The 23051-nt window shown below is 48.8% G+C and overlaps 1 protein-coding gene across 3 annotated transcripts in view; it reads left to right on the top strand.

Moving 5' to 3' along the window:
• Nucleotides 1-21477, top strand: part of NSUN2 (NOP2/Sun RNA methyltransferase 2) — a 28508-nt gene extending 7031 nt beyond the window's left edge. For 2 of the 3 annotated variants that reach the window (XM_036104231.2, XM_078066544.1), the window contains exons 5-19: nt 2213-2284; nt 3037-3121; nt 4692-4884; nt 6761-6835; nt 8082-8212; nt 11010-11083; nt 11692-11822; nt 12207-12303; nt 14645-14832; nt 15071-15163; nt 15857-15992; nt 16300-16380; nt 16536-16674; nt 17891-17930; nt 20622-21477. In XM_036104231.2, coding sequence (XP_035960124.2) covers nt 2213-2284; nt 3037-3121; nt 4692-4884; nt 6761-6835; nt 8082-8212; nt 11010-11083; nt 11692-11822; nt 12207-12303; nt 14645-14832; nt 15071-15163; nt 15857-15992; nt 16300-16380; nt 16536-16674; nt 17891-17930; nt 20622-20937 — 1851 coding nt within the window. In that variant the 3' untranslated portion in view covers nt 20938-21477. The remainder of the gene's footprint in view (nt 1-2212; nt 2285-3036; nt 3122-4691; nt 4885-6760; nt 6836-8081; nt 8213-11009; nt 11084-11691; nt 11823-12206; nt 12304-14644; nt 14833-15070; nt 15164-15856; nt 15993-16299; nt 16381-16535; nt 16675-17890; nt 17931-20621) is intronic. The other variant, XM_078066543.1, reaches the window with a different exon arrangement.
• The last annotated feature ends 1574 nt before the right edge of the window (nt 21478-23051 follow it).

Below are 23051 nucleotides of genomic sequence, written 5' to 3'. Positions count from 1 at the left end.
ATCCCTACATTTGTATCTTTGGGGTAAATACCCAGTAGTGCAATTGTACAGCTGCTCTCTTCTTTGGCCCGTCCAGTTGTGGAACTCGGGGAGGGTCTCAGCCACAGTTGTCCCCCTGATGTATCGTTTCCTTGCTCCTCCTGGGTCTGGCCGGCCATGGCGCTGGGCCAAGCAGCGCACTGCGCAGGGAGGCATCGCTTGGGAGATGGGCCACTCCATCTGCTCCCACTTTGTTGTGTCTGTTCTTTCCGGGCTCCTGTCTCTGCTCCACCTTTGCCACAAAAAACCAACAAAATCTGATTTTGACAACTTTGGTTCTCCCACGACACCTTGTTTTCACCTTCTTTGCAATCCTGAATTCTTCGGTTCGGTTCGGTCCCTGAACTTCTCAGCTTTAGCCTCACAACTGCTCTCTGAGTAGCCGTTCCCTCCTGCCTTACGCAGTTAAACCAGGTACCTGCGTGTTTCGCTGTTGAACTTTTCGGTGTTTTGGAATTGTCACTCTGTCATTTAAAATTCGAGTTCCCCCTTCCTATTCTCTAGTCTCCTTTTTCTAGCCAAGGAAACCTTTGTGTTTGCCTAGATGGTGTGCATTTCTTTTCATCCTGAGCTCCTGAGCGGGCTTGTAGGCTCCCTGTGGTTCCCACACATCTCCCCTTGAGGCCCTTGGCCCTGCCCCGTTCTCTCCTGCCACAGTGGCGCTCTGTCCGTTTAGGTGATCTGGTAAACTGGCCTCCTGCTTACCGGGGCTTTCCACCCTCTCCCCCAATCCCATAAGGGAGAAACAGAGCTAGGTGCTGCCCCATTCCTGATTCTATCCTTGGGTCAGTACAAGAAGGGGTTCTCTGGCTGCACTTTCCATCCAGATGTAAGGTCAGGTGAAGGTAAACTAAGAGAACAGTTCAGGTTTGAATTTCAGCAGAGCAGAGGGTTTGTGGTGAGCGAGTTCCCCGTTGTTGGGCAGACTGGAGAGCCGCGTTTAGGTGGAGGAGATGGGAGGTGAGTGTTGGTAGCCTGGATTGCAGGGAACCAGTACAGGTTTTTGATCAGGCGTTGGTAGGGTGAGATGCTCTTTGGGGTATTCAGAGCCCCTTCAGAACATGCGTGGAAAGGAAGTGACTGACGGCCGGCTTGTCTAGTCAGGGACCCTGTCCCCGTACGGCTCAGATGCTTTGATAGAAAACTTGGATGAACGCAGGAGGCAGGCTTATCAGGATCGTACGTTTAACCTGGAGCCTGGAATCAGTGTGCCTGGTGAGTCGATGGAGATTCAGATAGTCTCCACAGACTCCTTGCTGGCCAGAAACCCACGAGGTGAACATCCGCAGGTTTGGCTGTGGGTCTGTGTCCGGTTTGGACAGACACACAGGTGTGAGGTGAGTGGCGGCTGCCCGGATGGCTGTTCAGGTTCAGGAGAGCCAGGTTGTCATGGGGCAGAGGTCTCCCGGCAGCTGACGGCCTCTTGCTCTTTAAACGATGATTTCTAAGGCATCCAGTCTTAGGGCGGGTGAACTAGATCAGTGATAGAGGCCAGTGCTGGAGCCCATCAAGAACATGTGTCTGAACAGGCGTGTGTGTTAACAGACGCCCTGCCCACCGGCCAAGACCTAGAGGGCTGGTGGCTGAGTGGGGATGGTGGAATGTGGGAGCGCTGGCTGGGCTCTTCATCTTCTTGAGGGGCAGTTCTCGGGAGGACAGAGCAGACGTGGGCTCTTCCTACAAACAGGTAGGTCTGAAATAGAAGTTGCAGTTTTAGCTGAGAGGGACAAGTTGCTGCGAGTGGCTCTCTGTCCTGTGCTCGGGGCTCGAGCACAGACCGCTCCCTGCTGCCAAGGGTATGGCGGTGCCCGTGTCCACCTCTGAGCTGCTCATCCAGCTTCCGCTCTTTCTCAAGAGGGCGAGCTGGGCAGCATAAGCTTAAACTTCCCTTTCTTTTGTAAAATCCAGGATTATACCTGCATTTCTAATATTCTAACAGTAAGTTTTGCCATTAATGGTTATTCTTCCTTAGCCTTTTAGGTAGCAGCCGTTTACCCACTAGGATAAAAACCTGTCCTGTTTATGTAATGTTCTGTGTGATAGTATTAACTGTTTTATTGCACATATGAGGATTATGTGGTCTTTTTCTGTTGCATATGAAATAATGCCTAATACTGAAAATTTCTGCCTTTTTAAATATTGTTCCTGATTTTTTAAAATTTTACTTTCTAAGGGAAATATCAGTCGTCAAGAAGCCGTGAGCATGATTCCACCACTGTTACTCAATGCTCACCCTCACCATAAGGTACTGTGTATTAAACAGAAAGTGGCTTTGTTGACACCTTTTTTTTTAATATAATTCTTGGGTTTGCTTTTTTTTTTTTTATGCTTTTGATGGAGAATGCTGTGTTTTATTTTAGGTTCTTTTTTGCATTTTTGTCTTACTTAAATTTTACAACCCATGACTGTGTTTCTACTCTTTTAAAGTTTGCTCACTAATGTGTTTACTGCACAGATTATCGTCATCGGTCTTGACTGACTCAGTCAGATTGAAAATCGTGATGAACACATCCTGAGAACTTGTTACATGCCAAGCATTGCTTTGTGCTCTTCTCATACATTAATTCATTTGGTTATCCACACATCCCCGTGAGGGTAGATGCTGTCCCTGTCCCTGTTTTTCCACATGAAGGAAAGGAGGCAAAGAAAAATAGAAGCAACTAGCTCAGGGTTTGGGGGTCAGCAAGTGGCTGGGCTGTTTGAGGCCTGGGAGTTCTGTCCCTTAGCAGGCTGCTTACAGTTACTGTCCTTGCTCATCCTCCCCTGAATTGAGCGCTTCCACTGGTCTGTAGGGTCGTTCTGTTCTTGTGGAGAGAGTATCTTTCTCCTGAGATCCCTGGAAGTTAAATATATCACGTTGTAGATTTCTTCTGTAAAGAAATGTATTTAAGTCTTAGAAATCAAAATATTAGAATGACTCATAAAATTGTTTTAAATTAAGTGTCGAATGTTTGAATTCTTAAAATAAAACCTCAAACATTTCTTGCTTTTTAACAGATCTTAGATATGTGTGCAGCGCCTGGATCAAAGACCACACAGTTAATTGAAATGTTACATGCCGACATGAATGTCCCTTTCCCAGGTATGATTAGACTGCTCTGTGGGGGGTCGGAGTGCCACTGGGCTGGGTGTAGATGAGGAAGAGATGGGAACACTGCTTGTGGGTTGGGTCTTTAAGCCTTCTGTGACAAGCAGATGGGTTTCTGTCCCTGAAAGTAGAACTGGACATTGCGCGTGCCACTGTGACTGGTTCCCAAACCACCGTGTTTGTACATCGGGGTGGGAGGGTGGCTTCATTCTAGAATTACGTGTGTCTTCTGTGAAAGTAAATGGTGTTTCTATATTAAGCCATAGTAGGTCGATTTCAGTTTGGATCTTCAGTAGTATCATTGTCATGTTGGGTCTTTGTGTTGGTTGGTTTTGTGGTGTCTCACTGCCCACGGGAGCGGCAGTAGAGTGTCGGGAAGAGCTGCTGTCAGGCCCGCCAGCTTCACATCCCCCTGCGGTAGGCGACAGTGCTGGACGTTGCATCCTGGACTTGGGGGTGTTCCGAGCTTGCAGAGGGCTCAGACCATGGCTGTGATCCGCTGTCACTGGTGCTCCTTTCTGGGGGTTCTCTGAAGACGCCTGTCTGTGGTGGTGTTACTCTTCAAACGTTTTATCTGCTTCTATTTCCCCTTCTTTTGTTCAAGCCACCTGCTCTCCTTCTGTTCTAATGGGCATGCTTGTTTAGCTTTTTTTGTTCTAAGTGGTTTTTTTTCTGTGACAAATAACTTTGTTTAAAAGGCTTCTTTATTCTTTTGTTTTTAATTATTTTTTCCAAATTAGTGGTAAAGAGCCTCTTTATTATCAGTGTTTTGCATTTCATATTTTCTTAAGAGCGATCTTGACTATAAAATGTTTTTAGGCGTATGTGCCTTTTTGCCGGTGGTGGAACCGGAAATGAGAAGAGGCTGCACCCGGGTTTTAGCCAGGGGGTCAGACCAGAATCGCCCAGGCAGCCTTCAGGAGGAGCCTGGGCCCCACCCCAGAAACCTGATTCACGGGGTCGAGAATGGAGGCCCAGCATACATGTGCAGTATTTTAAACGCTTGTCAGGGGATACTGTTGTCTCCTACCCCTTTCTCTCTCCGCTCTCTTTGTTTTAATTGTTATTAAAAGTAATAGAAAAGATGTTTTTGGCATAATAATTGTTACAAAGTGAGTAATTGTTCAATAGTTGAATAAATAGATCTTGCAGTTTTAGAATTTTATATGATCATAAAAATCTATGCTGAGCCATCTTTTTTTTTTAAAGATTTTATTTATTTATTTGACAGAGAGAGACACAGCGAGAGAGGGAACACAAGCAGGGGGAATGGGAGAGGGAGAAGCAGGCTTCCCGCCGAGCAGGGAGCCTGATGCGGGGCTCGATCCCAGGACCCTGGGATCATGACCTGAGCCGAAGGCAGACGCTTAACGACTGAGCCACCCAGGCGCCCCCTGAGCCATCTTTTTGGACTACTTAGCTTATTCTGGCAAATCTTATGCTTGGGTCTTAAAGTTTGGTGGATTGCTGGTTCTTGAAGTCTGCCAACCAGGAGCATATGTATTTCAGAAAATTATTCTACTTATGTTGCATTTCACCTGACGCTATAACTTTATGTTCTCAGAGGGGTTCGTCATCGCGAATGATGTGGACAACAAGCGTTGCTATCTGCTCGTTCATCAGGCCAAAAGGCTGAGCAGCCCCTGCATCATGGTGGTCAACCACGATGCGTCCAGCATACCTAGACTCAAAATAGATGTGAATGGGAGGAAAGAGATTCTCTTCTACGATCGCATCTTATGTGACGTCCCTTGCAGGTATTTATGTTATTAAGAAACCAAAAAGCCTAAAATCCACTAAGGAAATCAAATTAAATATAGACTGATGTGAATTTGCACACAAATACACACGGAGTTGTACACGTTCTCGTGGCAGCTGGTATGAAGACACAGACCCTGTGACCCTAAATTAGACGACAGACACTCAGAATTTCAGTGCCACCCAGCACAGCAGAACGAGGGTACGGAAAGAAGAGACACAAGATGGAACGGTTCTGTAGTCCTCACAGGGGCAGAGGAGATCCCTGAGGGGGTAGTAGCATCATAAGCTCTGTTGTCGATCCAGGAAATGATCGTTAGGAATGATTGTTCCTCCCTTTCCTGATTCTGCCTCATTCTGGAGGGATACGGAATCACACTGGGTTTTCTTGACAAGTCTTCTGTTACTCAGCACGGTGCGATTTAGGAGTTCAGACCTTTGAGAAACTCACTGTGCCTGTATTTGTACACATACATTTCTTCAAATTTTATGTGTAAGTATTAGATTGTTAGCGTTTACCTGTAAGAGAGTTTTATGGATAATTTTATGAGTCGGGCTGTATCCGGTGGGCTGTCCCACACAGAGCAGGGGAAGGGCAGCTGCATGGGTGAGTTTTTATGGAATAACTGACTTTTTCCAGAAAGAAAAGGAGAAAACTAAAGATCTGTCTTAAGTTCCCAGAGGCAGTGACGTAGGCCATGGTCACCTTGTGAGCACACGAGTTTGTCGAGCTGGGAGTGCAGAGATCACCACAGAACTCTGTTAGCATGGAATGCGGTGCTTCCGTGAGACGCCCGCTACCACGTTCCATCGCGTTTAAACCACAGCAGACCGCCTGCTTGTGACAGAACTCATTGTGAGAGCTGCCAGTCGGTAGTATGGATAGGATGGCACTTCAAAATTCTCGCAAGAACGCCTTGTGAAATAAAACTTAAAATGGGTCATGAGCCACAGCTGTCTGATTTTCCTTTAGCTCAGATGTTTTCCCATTCCTGTGCTCTTTTGACCAGAAACCTGTAACTCACTTCTTGTGTCATCTTGGAGAATGCAGGGACCTTCTGAGCACCGCGTTGTAAGCTGAGGAAATCCTAAATACTATGGTGAATGTTCAGCCAGCAATGTACCAGCAAGTGGTGGTTTGAAAGCCGTTACGTCTGATGGGGCATTTTCATTCTCCTGGAGACCCTTCCCCTCAAGACAGTTAACTAGACCACCGAGGGGGATGAAACTACAGAAAGCCAGCTGGTCCAGAAAAAAATGGATAGTTAACGTCAGATGTGGACAGAAAGATAAATTGATCAAGTCTGTATTATAAAATTTACATGGAAATAAGTTTCCATTAAGTAGAAGTAGAAAATCAAAAATGTTTAACTGATGCATAGAAAAATCTTGATAAAGAAGTTAAATTGGCTTAATTGAATTTGCTGTGGAAAATCCCTTATGAGTATAAGTTTACCATTACTCACGTAAATCTGATTAAAATGCCACTATTGATTAACCGAGTTGTTAAGTAGCAGGATCCAAATGTCTTCACAGTTCTGTCTTAGGTCTGAAAATTAGTATTGCTAGTATTTGTCTCAAATGGAAGCAAATTGATACATCTAGAAGTCTTGAATGAGGTTATCTGTTCAATTCTGTTATTTCCTCATCTAATTGAAAATTAAAGTATAATTTAAAAGTTTTAATGTCATTAGTGTCCCTAGAGCAGAAATAGAAAGTTGATGGTAATTTGTGAGAATTTAGATGGTGTTCTAATTGGTGTGTATAATAATAAAAATACCCATTTTGTAATTAGCTTGGATATGACATAATGGTTAAACTCTAATTGGTCTACCTGGTCAGAGTTTTTAAGTTCTTAAATATTTTCCTTTCTAGTGGAGATGGCACTATGAGAAAAAACATTGATGTCTGGAAGAAGTGGACGACCTTAAATAGCTTGCAGCTGCATGGGTGAGTAGGGCTGTATCCGGTGGGCTGTCCCACACAGAGCAGGGGAGGGCTATCGCTGCATTTGGGGACAGCATCTGGAGCTGGACTTGTTAATGGTCACTGTTGAGAGAGTTTGGGTCCGTATCAGAAGTAGTTGTTTTCAGAATCTCTTCAGAGTAGTAAACTGAAGACTGTATGTATACATTTCAGGTACACATTTATCAAAAGTGCCTTTTATGACAATTTCCTGTAACATCTCAAGACCTGTTTTCCTTGAAATGACCACTTGCCTTTTACTGTCTCACTCATCTTCGTTCTGTTTTCTGTTTTTTTGTGTTGAATTATTTTAACATTTTGATCTCAAATACTTACTGTCTTTAAAGACAATTTGGAAAATTCTTAAAAATAGAAGAAAGAGAAGATCTTGTAACTCAAAGATAACTTCTGTAATGTCCAGTGCGCTGTAGTGTTTTTCTGTGCATACCAGTCTTGAGGGTATGATCTTCAGGGCTATGGATTCTTTTTTTCATTTAACATTAGAATTCTGCATTCTTAATTACAGAATTGTGGGTAGTCTACAGTGTACTAATGAATATTCACTGTAAATAACTCCAGCAGGAGATTTTGTTTCTCTGTTAAATACTTTTTTTTTTTAAAGATTTTATTTATTTATTTGACAGTGAGAGACACAGCGAGAGAGGGAACACAAGCAGGGGGAGTGGGAGAGGGAGAAGCAGGCTTCCCGCGGAGCAGGGAGCCCGATGTGGGGCTCGATCCCAGGACCCCGGGATCATGACCTGAGCCGAAGGCAGACACTTAACGACTGAGCCACCCAGGCGCCCTCTGTTAAATACTTTCTGTTTTCTTGTGAAATAGATACTAGGATTAGAATGTACAAAGGGACATAAGTTGTTCATAGAAAGAAAAGTTAAATGTATGTACAGATATGGAGGCTTTTTAATGATGAGACTCACATAATGTATTGACTTCAGTCACTAATCAGCTTTGTGCTTTGCTTGTCGGGAAGGGCTAACAGAATAGTAAATGCATTGTTTATATATCGAGATGCTTTTTTGATACGGAACACCTCATGGGTTTACTGTAACTTTGTTTAGAATCTTAAAGAGTTCTTTTTGTGGGAATTGTTTATTTTGTATATTGTTATAAGTCTGTCATAAAAACGTGTAATAAACATGTGGTATAATGGGTGCTGTGTGTGCTGCATGGATAGGTTTGGTCTCACGGTGACCTAGTATCCAACCCTTAGCTTACAGCTGCGGATCGCAACACGCGGTGCTGAGCAGCTGGTGGAAGGCGGTAGGATGGTGTATTCTACGTGTTCACTAAACCCCATTGAAGATGAAGCAGTCATAGCATCTTTGCTGGAAAAAAGTGAAGGTAAGTGTGCAGGACAAAAGATTGAAAATCTTTGTATGAGATTTTCAAAAACGTTGTTGATTGCCATAGTATATATTCACATAGACCTTTTCGGGCATTTGCTAGTATGATTAGCCTATAAACCCTGAAGCAAGCTACCCTTACTTACAAACATGCTTATGTAATGATTTTGTCATATTTAATGAATTATGACGATTACCTATTTGTTATCTCTTAAGTTTGAAAAATTAGGCCAGTCCTTATCACAGAGGTTTTTTGAAAAAATCTTAGTTGTGGAAAACACTTGTAACTTGAAGTTTACCGTCGTTTTAACTATTTTTAAATGTGTGTTTTGATAGTGCTAAGAACACTCATGTTGTTCTGTAGCCAATCTCTAGAGCTCTTTATCTTGCAAAGCTGAAATTATGGACCCATTACACAACTCCCCATTTTCCCACCCCATTATCCTCTTTGCTGTCTCTGAGTTTGATCACTCTAGGGATCTCACGGGTGGAATCAGATCATACTTGTCTTTTTGTTGACTGGCTTATTCCACTTAGCGCACTGTCCTCAAGGTTCCTCCGTGTTCCGTGTTGTAGCTGGTGTCTGGATCTCCCTCCTTCAGCCCTGAAGGCTCAGGATGCCCCACTGTGTGCATGCGCCACATTCTGTCTCCCCACTCGTCTGTCCGTGGACACTTGAGGTGCTCGCTGTTTCAGTCCTTACGACTGGTGCTGAGACGACATGGATGCACAGATAGCTCTTTAGGATGCTGCTTTCAGGTTTTGGGGTGTATATCGTGTGGAATTGCCGGATGATATGATTCTGTTTCATTTTTGGGGTTCCCCCATGCTGTTTTCCACAGCAGCTGCACCGTTTTACATTCGCACCGACAGAGCACAAGGGTTCCCACTTCTCCACAGCCTTGCCGGCTCGGCTCTCGTTACTTTCTGCTTTCTTGATTGTAGCCATTCTAATGGGCGTGAGGTCTTAGCACACTGTTCTATACGAGAAACTGACAGGTGGTATGAAATGTTTTTAAACGATAGTTTCCATAATGGTTTGATGTAAAATATCTCTTCTTAAAGTTTTTACTGATATGTTAATTTTTCCCTTCATAGTCTCCTTAAAGCCAATAATGAGGGATTTCAGACTAGGATTCCAGAATAGAATGTGTCCACATTTGCTACGCACGTGTTTGAAGGAAGTTGGAACATAAATACCGAGACAAGTACCCACAGCTGTCTCGGCTTCCAGTTACCTTGTTTGCAGTGGCTGACTGACCTGTGCCGTGTAGTTTGCCCTCTAGTTGTTCTCGCCTTTGGAGTCCTTGAGATCGGAACTTAGTATGTTGTGATTTTGTTTGGCTCTGCTTAAGTTGGCCTGTGTAAGGGTGTGATTTCTGAATGGTGTTCTTTGTAGGGTCATAGTCTCCATGTTTGTGGTGGGACTTCATTTCAAAGGCTTATGAAGAGAAGGACTGATGACATTGAGTGGTGACTGTAACCGCAGGTGTCCTTTGCTGCGTCATTTTTTCTTACTGGGCAGGCAGGGTTCCACTCTGGGTTTGCTGTGACAGCCATCTTTTTGCATGTGGTGGTTTCAGGCCGCAGTGTAGTCTCCGTCTCCATCGTCTGTCAGGCGTCGTGTGTGTAGGCATGGCTTCGTGGAAGAGTGGTTCTTTGCTGAGCCTTGCACTTGACAGTGACTGAGGATCTGGGAGGAGTGAAGTCCCCACCCGAAGGAGCTCAGACCTGGCTGTAGGCAGAGCGGCTGATAAGCATTCAGTCTGCACACACTGGACCAGCGTCGGCTCTCCTGACCCCCACGGGGGCAGGGGTCACTGTTGAGCCCTGCCTGGGCAGCGTGTGCGGGACAAAGCTAATTCCTGCAAACCTGCTCTGTTATTTAGTGTTTGCTTTTAGAAGTAAGAATATTCAGATAGAATAGTACAAGTCAGCACAATGTTTTCGTCAGAGATTTCTTACGAGGACACCTCTGCCTTGAGGACTCTTTTGTTTTATTTTTATAATCGTCTGAGCGTTTCATAGCTTCTGTGGAGCTTTGTTGGATTTTCCTCTTCTGTGAGGCTGTCCAGTCTGTATCCGTGATCTGTGGCTGGAGGTATGTTTGAGAGGGTTCCCATCGTGGCCCCATCTTACAGCTTCCTTTGAGCTTGTTACTGTGCACACCTGTTTTTAAAGCTGGGCTGTTGCCCTGCTGCACAAGTTTCGAAAACTAACTTGGGCCTGGAACAGAATGTTTACAAATTTTCACGGTTCACTTTAAATGTTACTTTTTGGTTCTGGGTTGTTTACTAGAAGTAAAGGCATGAAGACCCACGTCCTCTAGCTGGTGTGTGTCTAGAAGCCAGGAGTGGGTCGAATGCTCAGAGTCCTAGCCTCGTGGTGTGATTGCGGGGGGCTGCCACGGGGCTCACGTCGGGCACTCCGTGGGACTCTGCACCTGCCGCGTGTCTCCGCAGCTTCTGGCAGTAACTCACGTGCCACCAGTGTCCCTCGTTTTAAGGGTACGACTAGTGACCTTCAGTGGGTGTCTGTGCACAGCCATCCCCACAGGCCAGGCTTCGGCCGGTTCTGACCCCCCCACGGAGTGCTCTGAGGGCCTGTGTGCGCTCCCTGCCTGTGCCGCCCCCGCCCCCGGAGCCGAGGCGCTGCTTTCCGTCCCTGTGGAATTGCTCTCCCTGGACATTCCGTAGAAATAAAACCACACGGAATGTGATCTTTCGCATCTGGTTTTTTTCATGAGGCATAACGTGGAAAATTATTATTATTATTATTACTATCTTTGTATGTAGGTGCTTTGGAGCTTGCTGATGTCTCTTCTGAGTTGCCAGGACTAAAGTGGATGCCTGGAATTACACACTGGAAGGTAATCTTTCTGGGAGGACTCTGGCTCCTAAGAGCAGGTACAACTTGCTCGGCTTGTCAGAGTCGTGAACGTTTTAAATTAAAGCAGCCACATAAATATTACTTTTGGTTGTGCAGTCAGATTTGTTTTAGAGTTAATTTTCAAATTCTATTGAATGACAAATGGTACAGTTCTACAAATATTTTCTTCTGGCAATGGGGAAGTTTCCCTGCCTTTATTCTGCAGTTAGAAATCAGCGTTGTGTATTCTCATCCCCATAAGTGTAGCTCTGCTGTATTTTTATTACTGGCTGGGATTCAAGCTTCGTTTCCAATATGAAACAATTTACTTTTCAGTTTTAAACCAGAAACTACCTGAGGCTTGTTAAAAAAGAAAACAAAACAAAATAAAAAAAAACCTACATGGAAAATGCTCTTTTACAAAATGATTGTTCTGTTTGATGAAATACAAGATCGTCTCATTTTTCTCTTCCCACACAGTCTCAGCTTTGGAGAGCGATGAGAGTTGCCGTTTATCATGTTTGAGCGCATTTACATTAGCACCCTGTGATCTCCGTATTATTAGGTAGTGCTGTGATTTGGAGTCCTGCCGTCTCTCTCCTTTTGCAGGTAATGACGAAAGACGGACAGTGGTTTACGGAGTGGGAAGATGTTCCTCACAGCAGACATACCCAGATCCGGCCCACTATGTTCCCACCAAAGGACCCCGAGAAGTTACAGGCGATGCATCTAGAGCGTTGGTGAGTTTGTAAGGCTTGCAGAGGTTTGGGAAGGTGGGGAGTTGGGGCCCTCCGGCATTCCCGCAAGGCCTGGGCCATGCGTGTGGTCGACTCAGGGTGTGAACGTGCCAGCAAGAAAGAAGCTTGCATTTCCTGTTAGCTGTTGGCATTGAGCATCCCTAAGTACAGCCAGCCGTGAGGGCCCAAACGCTCGAACTTCGCATACTACCTCAACTGTGTACGCAGCCCACGCGGCCGTCTCGTGAGTGCGGGTTGCGGGAATACTGACCAGAAGACACAACTTTTCTGTCACAGGTCATCTTTGCAGTTTTTGTCTTAATACTAAAAGAATATATTTTTAATCAGTTAAAAAGTGTGCATTGTGGGGTTTTTTTTTCCTTCCAGTCTTAGGATATTACCACATCATCAAAATACTGGAGGGTTCTTTGTGGCAGTATTAGTGAAAAAGTCTTCAATGCCCTGGAATAAACGTCCACCAAAGGTAAGCATGTGGCATATCATGTAAGCTTTCTGTGCATTCCGGGAGGACACTGACGGTGGTCAGTGGAACAGTTTTTGGGTGTGGAGAGCAGCTGAGCATGAGCATGTGTGTGGTGGGGGTAGGGATTCATTTAAATTTTGAGTTTTCCAAGAAAGCAGCAATGTCTTAAAGGATAGATCCATGAAAAAGGCATACTTGGGGGATTACATTCCTTCTGCATCTTAAATTCAGTTATTTAATAAAAATTGAAAGACATAATGACTGCTCTGTGGCTCAGAGTTAGAGCCCCCCAAGCTGGCTTCTGTGCTCTGGTCCCTGGGGGTTGGTTCAGTTGAGCCCATTGCAGATGACAGAACTCTGCCAGCCTCAGGCCAGCCTGTCTTCCCGTGGGGGACAGTGACAGAGACTTTGTCCAGGCCTGGCCGAAAAGGAGACAGAGAAGGCCCGAGCCATTCTAATGGGTTGTTGTAGGAGGCCCTGAAGCAGGGAGGGTGAGTAGGAGGGCAGCCTTTCAAGTCTTTCCATGAAACGTCTGCTGCCCTCCTCTTTTATCAACATGACATTTATCTCGCTAGTTCATACCTCAGCCTTTCCATAATGTCAGAACATGGCTGGGGTCACAGTCTGAAAGTCAGTATTTCTTTCAGATGAACGCTTACAAAGGAGGACAAGAATGCTTAGGCTTTGCAGAGGCAGAAAGGAGAGTGGTCCTGGGGTATGGCTAACCCGCATGAACGTTTGCGTGTCTGGCCCCACCGCCGGCCCAGGAGTGGAACCGGCATGTCCGGGCAGGCGCTGTGCTGGTTGTGGGAGGTTGGAGAGTGTCTGGACTCTCCTTGGCCCTGGACTCCTGGGTCAGGAACTCCGAGCAGCGCTGTCATCGACATGGAGTGCCAGCTACATGTGTACCTTCCACGGTCTTGCAGCCACTTTTTTAAAAGTGCACACAGGGGCGCCTGGGTGACTCAGTTGGTCTGCCTTCGGCTCAGGTCATGATCTTGGGGTCCTGGGATCGAGCCCCATGTTGGGCTCCCTGCTCAGTGGGGGGTCTGCTTCTCCCTGTCCCTACTGCTCCTGCACGCTCGTGCTATCTCAGATAAATAAATCTTTAAAAAATAAAGATAACTAAAAGTGCAAGGAAAAACGAAATTTTAGTATTTTATTCATTCCGGTATACTTAAAATTTTCTTTTGTTGTAATCATATAAGAAGTTCTTAATGAGTTATTTTCCGTGCTTTCATACTGAGTTTTTAAAGCCGTGTGAATTTACAGTCTGAGCTTCCTCGTCCTTGCGCTGGTCACGCGGCGGCAGTGAGAAAGCACACCTGGCGCACGGCCCAGGTAGATTCCCTGTCTTCAGGACGCCCCGATGTGGAAGGGAGGGGATCTGTAAGCACAGAGCTGGCATTCCAGCCGGGGAGGCCGAGCTGCTGGTCTTCGACAGAGAGAGCGCAGAAGCAGCCTGGTGGGGAAGGGGCCCTGGAGCCGGGCGGGGAGGGGCGAGGATCAGCATTTTCAGGAGCTGGAGGGGCAGGGCCCAGGCCATCGCCACTGGGGCACGGTGTGTGGGTGACCGTTTTGTCTCTTTTGTCTTTTACCTTTAAGTAAAAGCTCTTTTCTGGGAGGTGGTGTTGCATTGCATGGAGTCCCAGCAGCTCGTCTGCTTTAGAGCTTTGTCAGCTTGGAGAGTGTGTTCCACTTTTCTGAGGCCACGTGTCCTCTAATTTCATCAATCCTGTGACTTGTTAGGACGTGTCGTTTTAAATAACTTTTTATATAGTATTTTGTTTAAAATGCATATTAAGCAGTTTCTGTAAGTGAACCGTTGTGCTCATTTTTTAAGCCAGATACTGTGGCCCCAGTTCCGAAGTTCGTTCGTTGTTCTACAGTTGCTTCTGTGCTCCGTGGGGTGCCCTGGGCCTGCACCCGGGCACCGTGTGTCCGGGGCGGTGGCACTGACCTTCCCAGGCTGCACTTACTGACATGTGTGTCCTGGCCCTGTCTGCTGCTCCGGGATCGTGTTTGGCCCGTTTTTGCCCTTGAGCGTGCCACGTGGCAGGTGCCCAGTAGCGTCTCTGAATGCGGATGAGCTGGCTGCGTCTTCGGCCTGTACTGGGAAATAGCCTGCACGTGCTCTTTGTGGGACTAGGGGGGAAAGCGTGCCCACGACTTCTGTGTATAACAGCAAGTAGAGTGAAGATACTTCCAAAGCATTCTGTTGCCTCTGAATGTGAAATGCCTTAGAGATATACGATGGGTTTTGTGTTGTGAGTGTTCATTTTTTTGCGGCAGTGTAAAGTGGGTTGCCTTGGAGTGTAGACGCACTTGTCCCCTGTTGAAGCTGCAGGGCGAGCCGGTGGAGCCCAGAGAGCCTGTGCGGTCCAGCCCTGCATACCCCACGGAAGGAGCAGCTGCGGACCCCGCTGAGCTGGAGAGTAAACCCATCATCAGTGGGATGGACGACACAGACATAATGGAAAGACCCGAGAATGTAGAGAACAGCGGAAGTAAGAAGGACGGAGTGTGTGGGTAAGAGAAGGGGTCCTGTCTGCACCCTCGTGTCTTCCAGCCCCTTAGCTTGCAGGGGCGCGGGGCCGTCCTGCAGCAGGTGGGTGCCACTGTGTGTGGCCGGGGGTCGCGTGCGTGCGGAGAGCCCGGGGCCACGCAGGGCTGAGGAGGAGGGCCAGCAGGCAGGGGGAGTGCACTGCTAGCCTGTCACCTTAGGACTGATTACAGTGCATGTTTCTTGTCCCGATTCCCTCCTCAGTCCTCCTCCATCTAAGAAAATGAAGTTGTTTGGATTTAAAGAAGATCCGTTTGTGTTTATTCCTGAAGATGATCCATTATTTCCACCTATCCAGTAAGGATTAGTTGAACCTACTAAATTCTTGTTATAAATGTGTAACTGGTCACATTTGGCTATATATTTTTATTTAGTTCTGTATAACACCTTTTTCCCTCGTATCGGCTTGGTAGAGTTGGGTGACACTTCAGAGAGTGTACGGTGAGCGACCAGAGACTGTGAAGTGGCTGGGATGGGGGCGGGGGGGCGGGGGGACTGGACTGCGGCCCTGAATGTCAGTCCCCCGGCGAAGCTTCCAGATCCATGGTCGCCTGCCCAGGTCCTGTGTGGGACATGGAGACTGGGTCTGGGTGGGAGGTTGGGGACCCCAACTGGAAACTTCTGGGTGGAACAGAGGGGAAAGGTGCTTAGGATAACGGGCTCTGGTTCATCTCTTCCTGCTTAGTTAAGTCTCAGTATCCAGTCACCGCGGTGAGCACTTGTGCTGCCCTGTGGCTCGTGACCTTTTTCTGTGGGCTGTTGCCAGGTCTCTGGAGCAGCAGTGGGAGAGGGAAGGTGTGCTTGTCAGTGAAGGTCCCTGCTCTAGTTGTTTGCGGTGACCTCCATCAAGTGTGGACGTTGGGCGAGCGCGGCAGGGCGCGAGTGCCCTGAGCCGCAGATGAGAACCCGAGCTCTGTCGGGAGAGAGACCGTGCTGGAGGCACCTGTCGCGTTTGAACCGAACTCGTAAGCAGCTCTGTCTCGTTCGTAGGAAGTTTTATGCGTTGGATCCTTCGTTCCCGAAGATGAATTTGTTGACTAGGACTACGGAAGGGAAGAAAAGGCAGCTCTACATGGTCTCCAAGGAGCTGAGGAATGTGCTGGTGAACAACAGCGAGCGGATGAAGGTGCGCGCACAGCCGGGGCCCCAGGGGCCTCTGCTCTAGCTGGGGTGGAGGTGGGCTCGGGCGCCGGCTTTCCCGGTGTCATGTCTGCTGTGCTGATCGGTAGTCCACAGCAGCCACACTAGACCAGCCTCCTCCGAGGGCATCAGTGAGGCTATGAGAACCCCGACTTAGTCAGACTTGTAAGCTCTTCCTTTTCTTCTTCCCTTCCCTGCTCGCAGCTCTGCCTCCTTGGGGCACAAGGGGTTATTTTCATTGAATATTCAGCTTTTATTTATACGTGTGTGTCATCTCACTGTCTCACTTGCAGGTTATAAACACTGGGATAAAAGTGTGGTGTCGGAATAACAGTGGTGAAGAGTTTGATTGTGCTTTCCGGTTGGCACAGGAGGTAATTTGGGGCATAGACTTGGTAGCAGCCGGTGGTCAGCCCACGGGCGTGGGTGCCACGCGGGGAGGTGGGGGCTGGGGACGCGTGTGGAAAGGCCTCGGGGACAGCGGGTGATTGTCCTCATTCATGATGGTGGCCTCTCTTTACTCCCACAGGGAATATACACGCTGTATCCGTTTATTAATTCAAGAATTATCACTGTATCAATAGAAGATGTTAAAATTTTATTAACCCAGGAAAATCCATTTTTTAGAAAACTTAGCAGTGAGACCTACAGCCAAGCCAAGGACTTGGGTAAGCAGTTGGACTTGCATAGAGGCGTGACTTGTCCTCGTAAAGACAACGAAGACATGGGTGTGCAAGCTTGTTAGAGCTTTCTCAGTCTTAGATTTTCATCTGTCGTGCCTTGCTCTCTACTGCTTCTCGTCAGCCTCCAGAGGGCTTTGTGGGGACAGAGGCACATCTCAGCATACCCAGGGCCAGAGGCATCCCTCAGGTCGCCCTGCTTCCCCAGGCCACGTGGGGGCCTGTGCCGCCCACCAGCCCACAGGTGTCTGCAGGTGTTGGGCCCTGGCCGTCCCGCGAGCCAGAGCCCCGAGTGCCCGCGGCCTGGCAGGGCCCCGCGGGGACGAGGGCACAGTGCTCGGGCTTGTGTGCGTCCCGTCCTGAGTCGCAGGGTGCTAACCAGCATGGGCTCCCGCGTTTGCTTGGCAGCCCGTCAGCCAGGTTAGAGCAGGCGGCAGGCATTGCCGGGTTCTCCCGCGGCCTGGCCGGCCCCGCAGAGGAGGTACTCGGTCGCGGTGTTTTCACGTTTTATAAGCTTCCACTTCAGAATTATTCTAGTGATATTTTCATCTAAGAACAAAAATAATTCCACCAAGAATTCTAATTTTGTTTTTCTTTTCATTCTTGTTGATTTTTTATAACTTTGTTCACTGTTTCTGGCTCAGCTGGCCCAAAAACTGCTCAAATCAAGTTACTGCAGTTCTGTGGTTGTATGTTTTATGTCCGAAACTGAAAGATACAAAACATGCTGTGTGGAATCTCTCCTGGTGTCTCCGGCAGGAGCTGCATCTAAAGTAGAGATTATTTTAAAGGACAAAGGGACCATTTGCATTTGTTTTCTTCTTTGTCCTAATCTCATATTTAGATGGTTGGGGTATAATTTTTGACATTTTTTATGTGTTTCATACTGTTTCTGGAAGTTGGAGCAATTATTTGTTTAATCTTGAATTTTGAGAATTAACCAGTAGTTAATTGTGGGCTCCCTGCTGCTGAGAGAGACTTTCTGAGTATTTTCATCTAAACCCTACTGGTCTGATGCAGTCCCCTGCCACATTGCCTGGTCTGCTTGGTGCTCGGCTTGCTAGTGGCTCTGTGTTTTTAGAAAGAAAGTCCTCTTTTCTCCATGGAGATCCTGAGGACCAAGAGTGCGGATTATTTGCTGCCCTCTCTCCGCAATGCTGGACACACAAACAGCTTCGCCAACACATTTCTGTTTCTCTTCCAGCCAAGGGGAGCATCGTCCTGAAGTACGAGCCAGACCCTACGTAAGTGTGGGTGCTCCTGCCAGTGGGGGGACTGTGGATGGTCGTGGGAGCCTCTGATGAGCATTCTAGTGAAGACAGTGTTGTAGAAATTTTAGAACAAATATTATTATTGTATACATAATTACACGTAATTATGTATTATATACTAATATATATGTTATATATATATAATTATATATCATCACTAGAATACTCTCTTACAGAACATTCAGCTCAGGCCAAAATTTTCATTTAGAGAATAAAACGTGCAGTACTGCTTCTCTGTGCCTGAGAAATCTAGTCTGATTTTTGTCTTAAACAGAATGAAGTAAAGGTTGAAAGTTGAGAGAGTGTCTTTCCGTCTCTACCGTGGGTTCACCCCGGGTCTGTGGGTTCCGTGTTTCGCAGGCGTCAGGCGGCAGGGTTCTAAGGCAGGGGTGAGGGTTTGCTCCTGCGTGACCGCTGTCCTGGGGTGCTCATAAGTACCCACGCAGCCCTCAGGAGTCTGCGGAGAGTAGGCCCTGAGGGTCAGCGCTGGCCAGAGCGGCTGAAGAGCTAGGGAGCTGGTCGGGATTTGTACCCAGGTCTGGTTTCACGTGTCACAGGCGCCTCTTTCTAAAGTAAAATACCACTTCCAAGGGGAGGAAAGAAAACAGCACAGGGCTGGAGAGGGATTTGGGGGAGAGCTTAGGTGGAGCCGCGGACAGTTCTCTGGGAGGTGGTATTTGGCCAGACTCTGGTGAGAAGGAAGTGGAGAAGCACCAGCCCTGAGGAAGGGATGAGCTAGAAGGCAGCCTGCGTGGAGCTGGCAGAGGAGGGCAGGCCCAAGTCCCCCTGCGTGGTCTCCACCGCCTCCATCTGCCGTGAAGACAGTAGCCTGGGCGTGGGCCTGAGTGTGCGGTGGGAGGCGGGTGCAGGGCAAGAGGGGGGCAGCTGGGGCTGGGGCAGGTGCCTGGGCCCAAGGGTTGGCAAGAGCGGTGCACGTGGGGTGCGGCGGGGCTGCGTATAGGACGTCGCGCACACGAGGTGGGCTGTGGGTGGCGAAGGTGCAGGAGTGCCCAGGGTCGGCTTCCGGGTTGAGTTGCGCAGGTGTCCTCCAGGAATGGGAAAGCGGGGGGAGAACGGACATACTGAATTTGAAAATGCTGGAATAGACAGCAGGAGGCGGCCAGGCCGCTGCATGGAAGTTTGGGGAGTTAAGGGGAGAGGTCATTCCAGGTGTGGATCTTCGGGGCTCTCGAGCGTGTCAGTGCTGCGCCAGCCGCGGGCCTGATGCCGGAGCTCCGAAGGGCCGTGTAGGTGGGAGCCGGGCTTTGCAGGCGCTCGTGCCAGTGTCGGGGTCCGGGCCCGTGAGGTGGGATCAGCTGGGGGGGCGCGAGGCAGGAGAGAAGACGCAGGGAGGAGCAGGGGGAGACGGCGGTGCCCCACGCGCACACCGAGCTGTGGCAGCCGGCGCAGACCACGCTTGCCAGGCGTCTGCGGTACGCGACAGCGAGCGGGGATCTGCGGGGCGCGCGGCCGGCTCAGAGAAGGTCTACGTGGGCGACACTTCGGCCGGCTTCTGTGCTCGTGGAAAACCCAAGGAAAGGAAAACAGGCTGTGGGTTTCCGGGAGCAAGGGGCGGTGTCGCAGAAGCGCTTGGACAGGGACCCGGAAATGGGTTGGAAAGGCGCGGATACCGTGTGCTCTCCCACTCACTCGCCCCAGGTCTGTGAGCCGGCGCGCGTGAGGCAGCTGCCGGAGCCCCTAGGTGGAAAGACAGCACGGGGTGGGCGTCGGGGCCTCTTGTCTTCTCCTGTCATCGTGTTTTCTCAGTGTATCGTCCAGACTTTCCCCGGGGAGGTATGCAAAGGTACTGAGGAGTTTCCCTCTCTTTTTGTCGTGGTTTATGTCTCTCGGTGGTTCAGCCCCTTCTCTTCTGCTGTGTGTGTTTTTTTTAAATCTCATCAGAACCCTCCTGTGTTAGTTCCTTCCTCTGCCTGCGACCCTGATGCCTGGCATCGCGTAGAGCAGGACGTAGGGTTGATGGAACGGGGCTCTAGGAGCCGAAATACTAGAGCAGAGTCACACCTGAAGGGAAACGATGATTTGCATGGTACTCGGGAAGGGGCACGTGAGTCACACGGTAACTGGCATCTCAGCCAAGGAAGGGGGACTTGAAGCCGCCTGGCGAGCAGGTGGGCACGTCTGTGCGGCAGGATGGAGCAGACTCGGGGAAGCGGGGGTGCTTTGGGCCCCGATAACACTGCATGCTGGAAACGGGCGAGCAGAGTGTGCTGGGGGCCCGTCCTATCATGTGGGTAACCGAGAGGAGTTGGGGTCACCCAGCCCAAAGTAGGGGAAGCACGGAGTGTCGGCAGCAAGGGCCGTCTGGCTCCCAGCCCGGCTCTGCAGACCTGAGGCCTCGCGGGTAGGTCTTCACCTTTGAGAAGATGGAAGTACTGGGGAATTCTAACGTTGGAAGTGTGTGTGAATTCTGGATGTGGGGGTTATGCCATTAGGAGCTTTTAGAAAGAAAAACTGGCCAACATGAGCATGTTGAGAATATTTAGGACTTGAAGCAGGAGCTGATCTTCCTTGGAGAAAACCATCCGTAAGATCACAGACAAAAATGCTCCAGTGCTTTGGGCATGTTTTCAGAAAGGTTGCCTTTTAATCCTTCAGTGCAATTAGGAGGACACACGATACTCACACACAACCACTTTTTTGTAGGAAACCAGACACCCTTCAGTGTCCCATTGTGTTATGTGGATGGCGGGGAAAGGCCTCCATTCGGACTTTTGTGCCCAAGAACGAACGGCTTCATTATCTCAGGATGATGGGGCTGGAGGTGTTGGCAGAAAAGAAGAAGGAAGGGACTGTTCTGGCTCAGGAGGACGCAGGCAGCTCTGGGCCGCCGGAGGACGAGGTGAGTGCGCAGCACAGAGCGGAGCCGGACGCCAGCGCGGACGCCAGCGCGGACGCCAGCACGCACGCCGCCTCGGGTCCCTCGGACCCTGCCCCGGCGGAAGCCATCCTGCCCCGGTGAGGAGTCCCTGGCACTGTCCGCATGGGCAGCCTGCAGGGGCCTCCGCCTCGGTGTTCAAGGCCAGGTCCGGAACTTCTGACCTGTAAGTACAGGTTTTTGAAGACTGGAGACGGATGGAATCATAGAACAGTCGTGAATGATCTCAGTACTGCTTTCATTTATTTTTTAGCTTTGTTAGAAGTTGCTCATTTTACTGTTTCTTTGGCAAAACTGGGTCCATTGTGCCTGTGGCCCACGGTAGACTGTCACCATTAGTCTTACTCCTCCCAGGAAACAAAACTGCCCTTGCAGGAATTTTCAGGTCGCCTTTGTTGTGCCTATGTTGGTCTTATGGTCCGGTGTTTCTTTTAATTATTATTTATAGAAAGAATCTATAACTCATCATGGGTCATTGGAAAACCATCCTGTAAATTTTAATAATTGTATCAAGTTGCGCATTAGCAGTGCGACATTAATGTATGGTGGGTTAACATCTGAGGTCTCAGATGACTTCTGTGCCTTTGTAGCAAAAGGTAAAATAATAAACTCTTTTTTCTCAGAGTACGCAGTCTCGTGATATTCATTGTGAAGGTTTTAGGTCTTTTTATTGAGTGGAGTGTTTTGCAAGTCTAGGTTTTAAATGGGGTTGGGATCCTTGGAACATTGAAATAAATTATTAGTGATGACGTGTATGTGTGTATGAGTTGTTTTTACTCTCGGTGAGGTGGAAGGAACAAACTTATTTTTGGGTAAATGGAAACGTTCAGCTTGTGAAAGGAATTTTAATGCGAAGTTTGCTCTCGAGGGAGTAGTTTGACGCAACAGGACGTGAAGCTTTTCCTGTGGGCTCCCCTCTTGTTCCATAGAGGGCAGCGTTCACACCTCCACTGCCGGGAGGGTCGGGGTGGGGGGTGCGGGCTCGGTTTGTCAAGGTGAGAAGCGTCTGCAGCCCTAGCGGGGCTCCCTCGGGCACTGTTGTTAGGGGACCTGGAGGGGATGCTCATGAGGCAGGTGCCGTGGGGCCGCCTTCCTTCATCACTTAGGAAGCCCCTGCTGTGTGTCAGGCAGGGTCCTGGGGCCTGGTGACCCGGCTCACCCTCACGGCCAGTCTCAGCGTCGTCAGGAGAGTGTGGCATGGCGAGCCTGCGTGTCCCCGTCCCCTAACGGGCACAGTGGTTGACAGCTGCGTTTTATCAGTACCCCAGCTGAAATACTTGCAGCCCCGGCTCCCTTTAATGGAGCACGGTGCTTGGAAACGGAGGCCTGGAATTAGGTGTGTTCGTTGCTACGAGGTGTCACTTCTCACAGACCAGACAGAACTGGGAATTAAACGTCTCTGTGAACACACACAGCGTGCATAGAAACATGTGCATGTGAGTTTGTCGTTTAAACAAGTTGCTGGTTGTTTAAAGCCCGTCACAGCAATCCGTCTGACCCCAGCCCGCGCTCCATCTGTGTGGATCACCCCCCTCTGTATCACATGGCCCTGATTTTCCCCACTGCATTTACGTATTTGTTCGGCCTTTGCATGTTCTAATCCCCTGCTTTGGCTGGCTCTGGAACACAGATCCAGACCCTCCCGCACCCAGCTGTTCTGTCAGGGCCACACTTGACCATCCTTCCCGCTGCTTCCCTGGAGACCGTCCCTGGTCAGGGCCAGCATGACGTTCAGCACCAACTAAAGGGAAGGGGAATCTGCGTTCTCTTGCAGTTTCTCCTCCAGACCTTCTTTACAATGGAGATCTCTGGCCCTACTTCGTAGAGATTCTGTTGCATGTGGCTGGCATGGACTCTAAACCCTACATCGTTCTGCTGTGTGGCCAGGTCGAGGGACCGAGGGACCGTTGGTTTGAATAGCTAGCTCATCTAACAATGTGACGCTGTAACGACAAATTATGACCATTGCTGTCTTCTTTGCAGTAAGAGGGCTAACATTTGTCTAGTTGAGGTGCTTTGGAAACATTCTTAAGTGCCGTCCTAAGCCACAGGCATGGTTAGATTGTCAGGACCAAATGCTGCGTGACAGTCAAGGTTGAAAACCGCTATGTCCACACTGCCTCCTTTGGACAGAGAGCACCCTTGTGTTTGGACAGACCTCTTCCCAGTTTGACACATAAGCAAACGAGGCCTAGGCA

Source organism: Halichoerus grypus, chromosome 2 (genome assembly GCF_964656455.1).
Source record: "Halichoerus grypus chromosome 2, mHalGry1.hap1.1, whole genome shotgun sequence".
NCBI lineage: Eukaryota > Metazoa > Chordata > Mammalia > Carnivora > Phocidae > Halichoerus > Halichoerus grypus.
The sequence above is the reverse complement of the archived record's forward strand: the minus strand, read 5'-3'. Positions and strand labels throughout refer to the sequence as shown.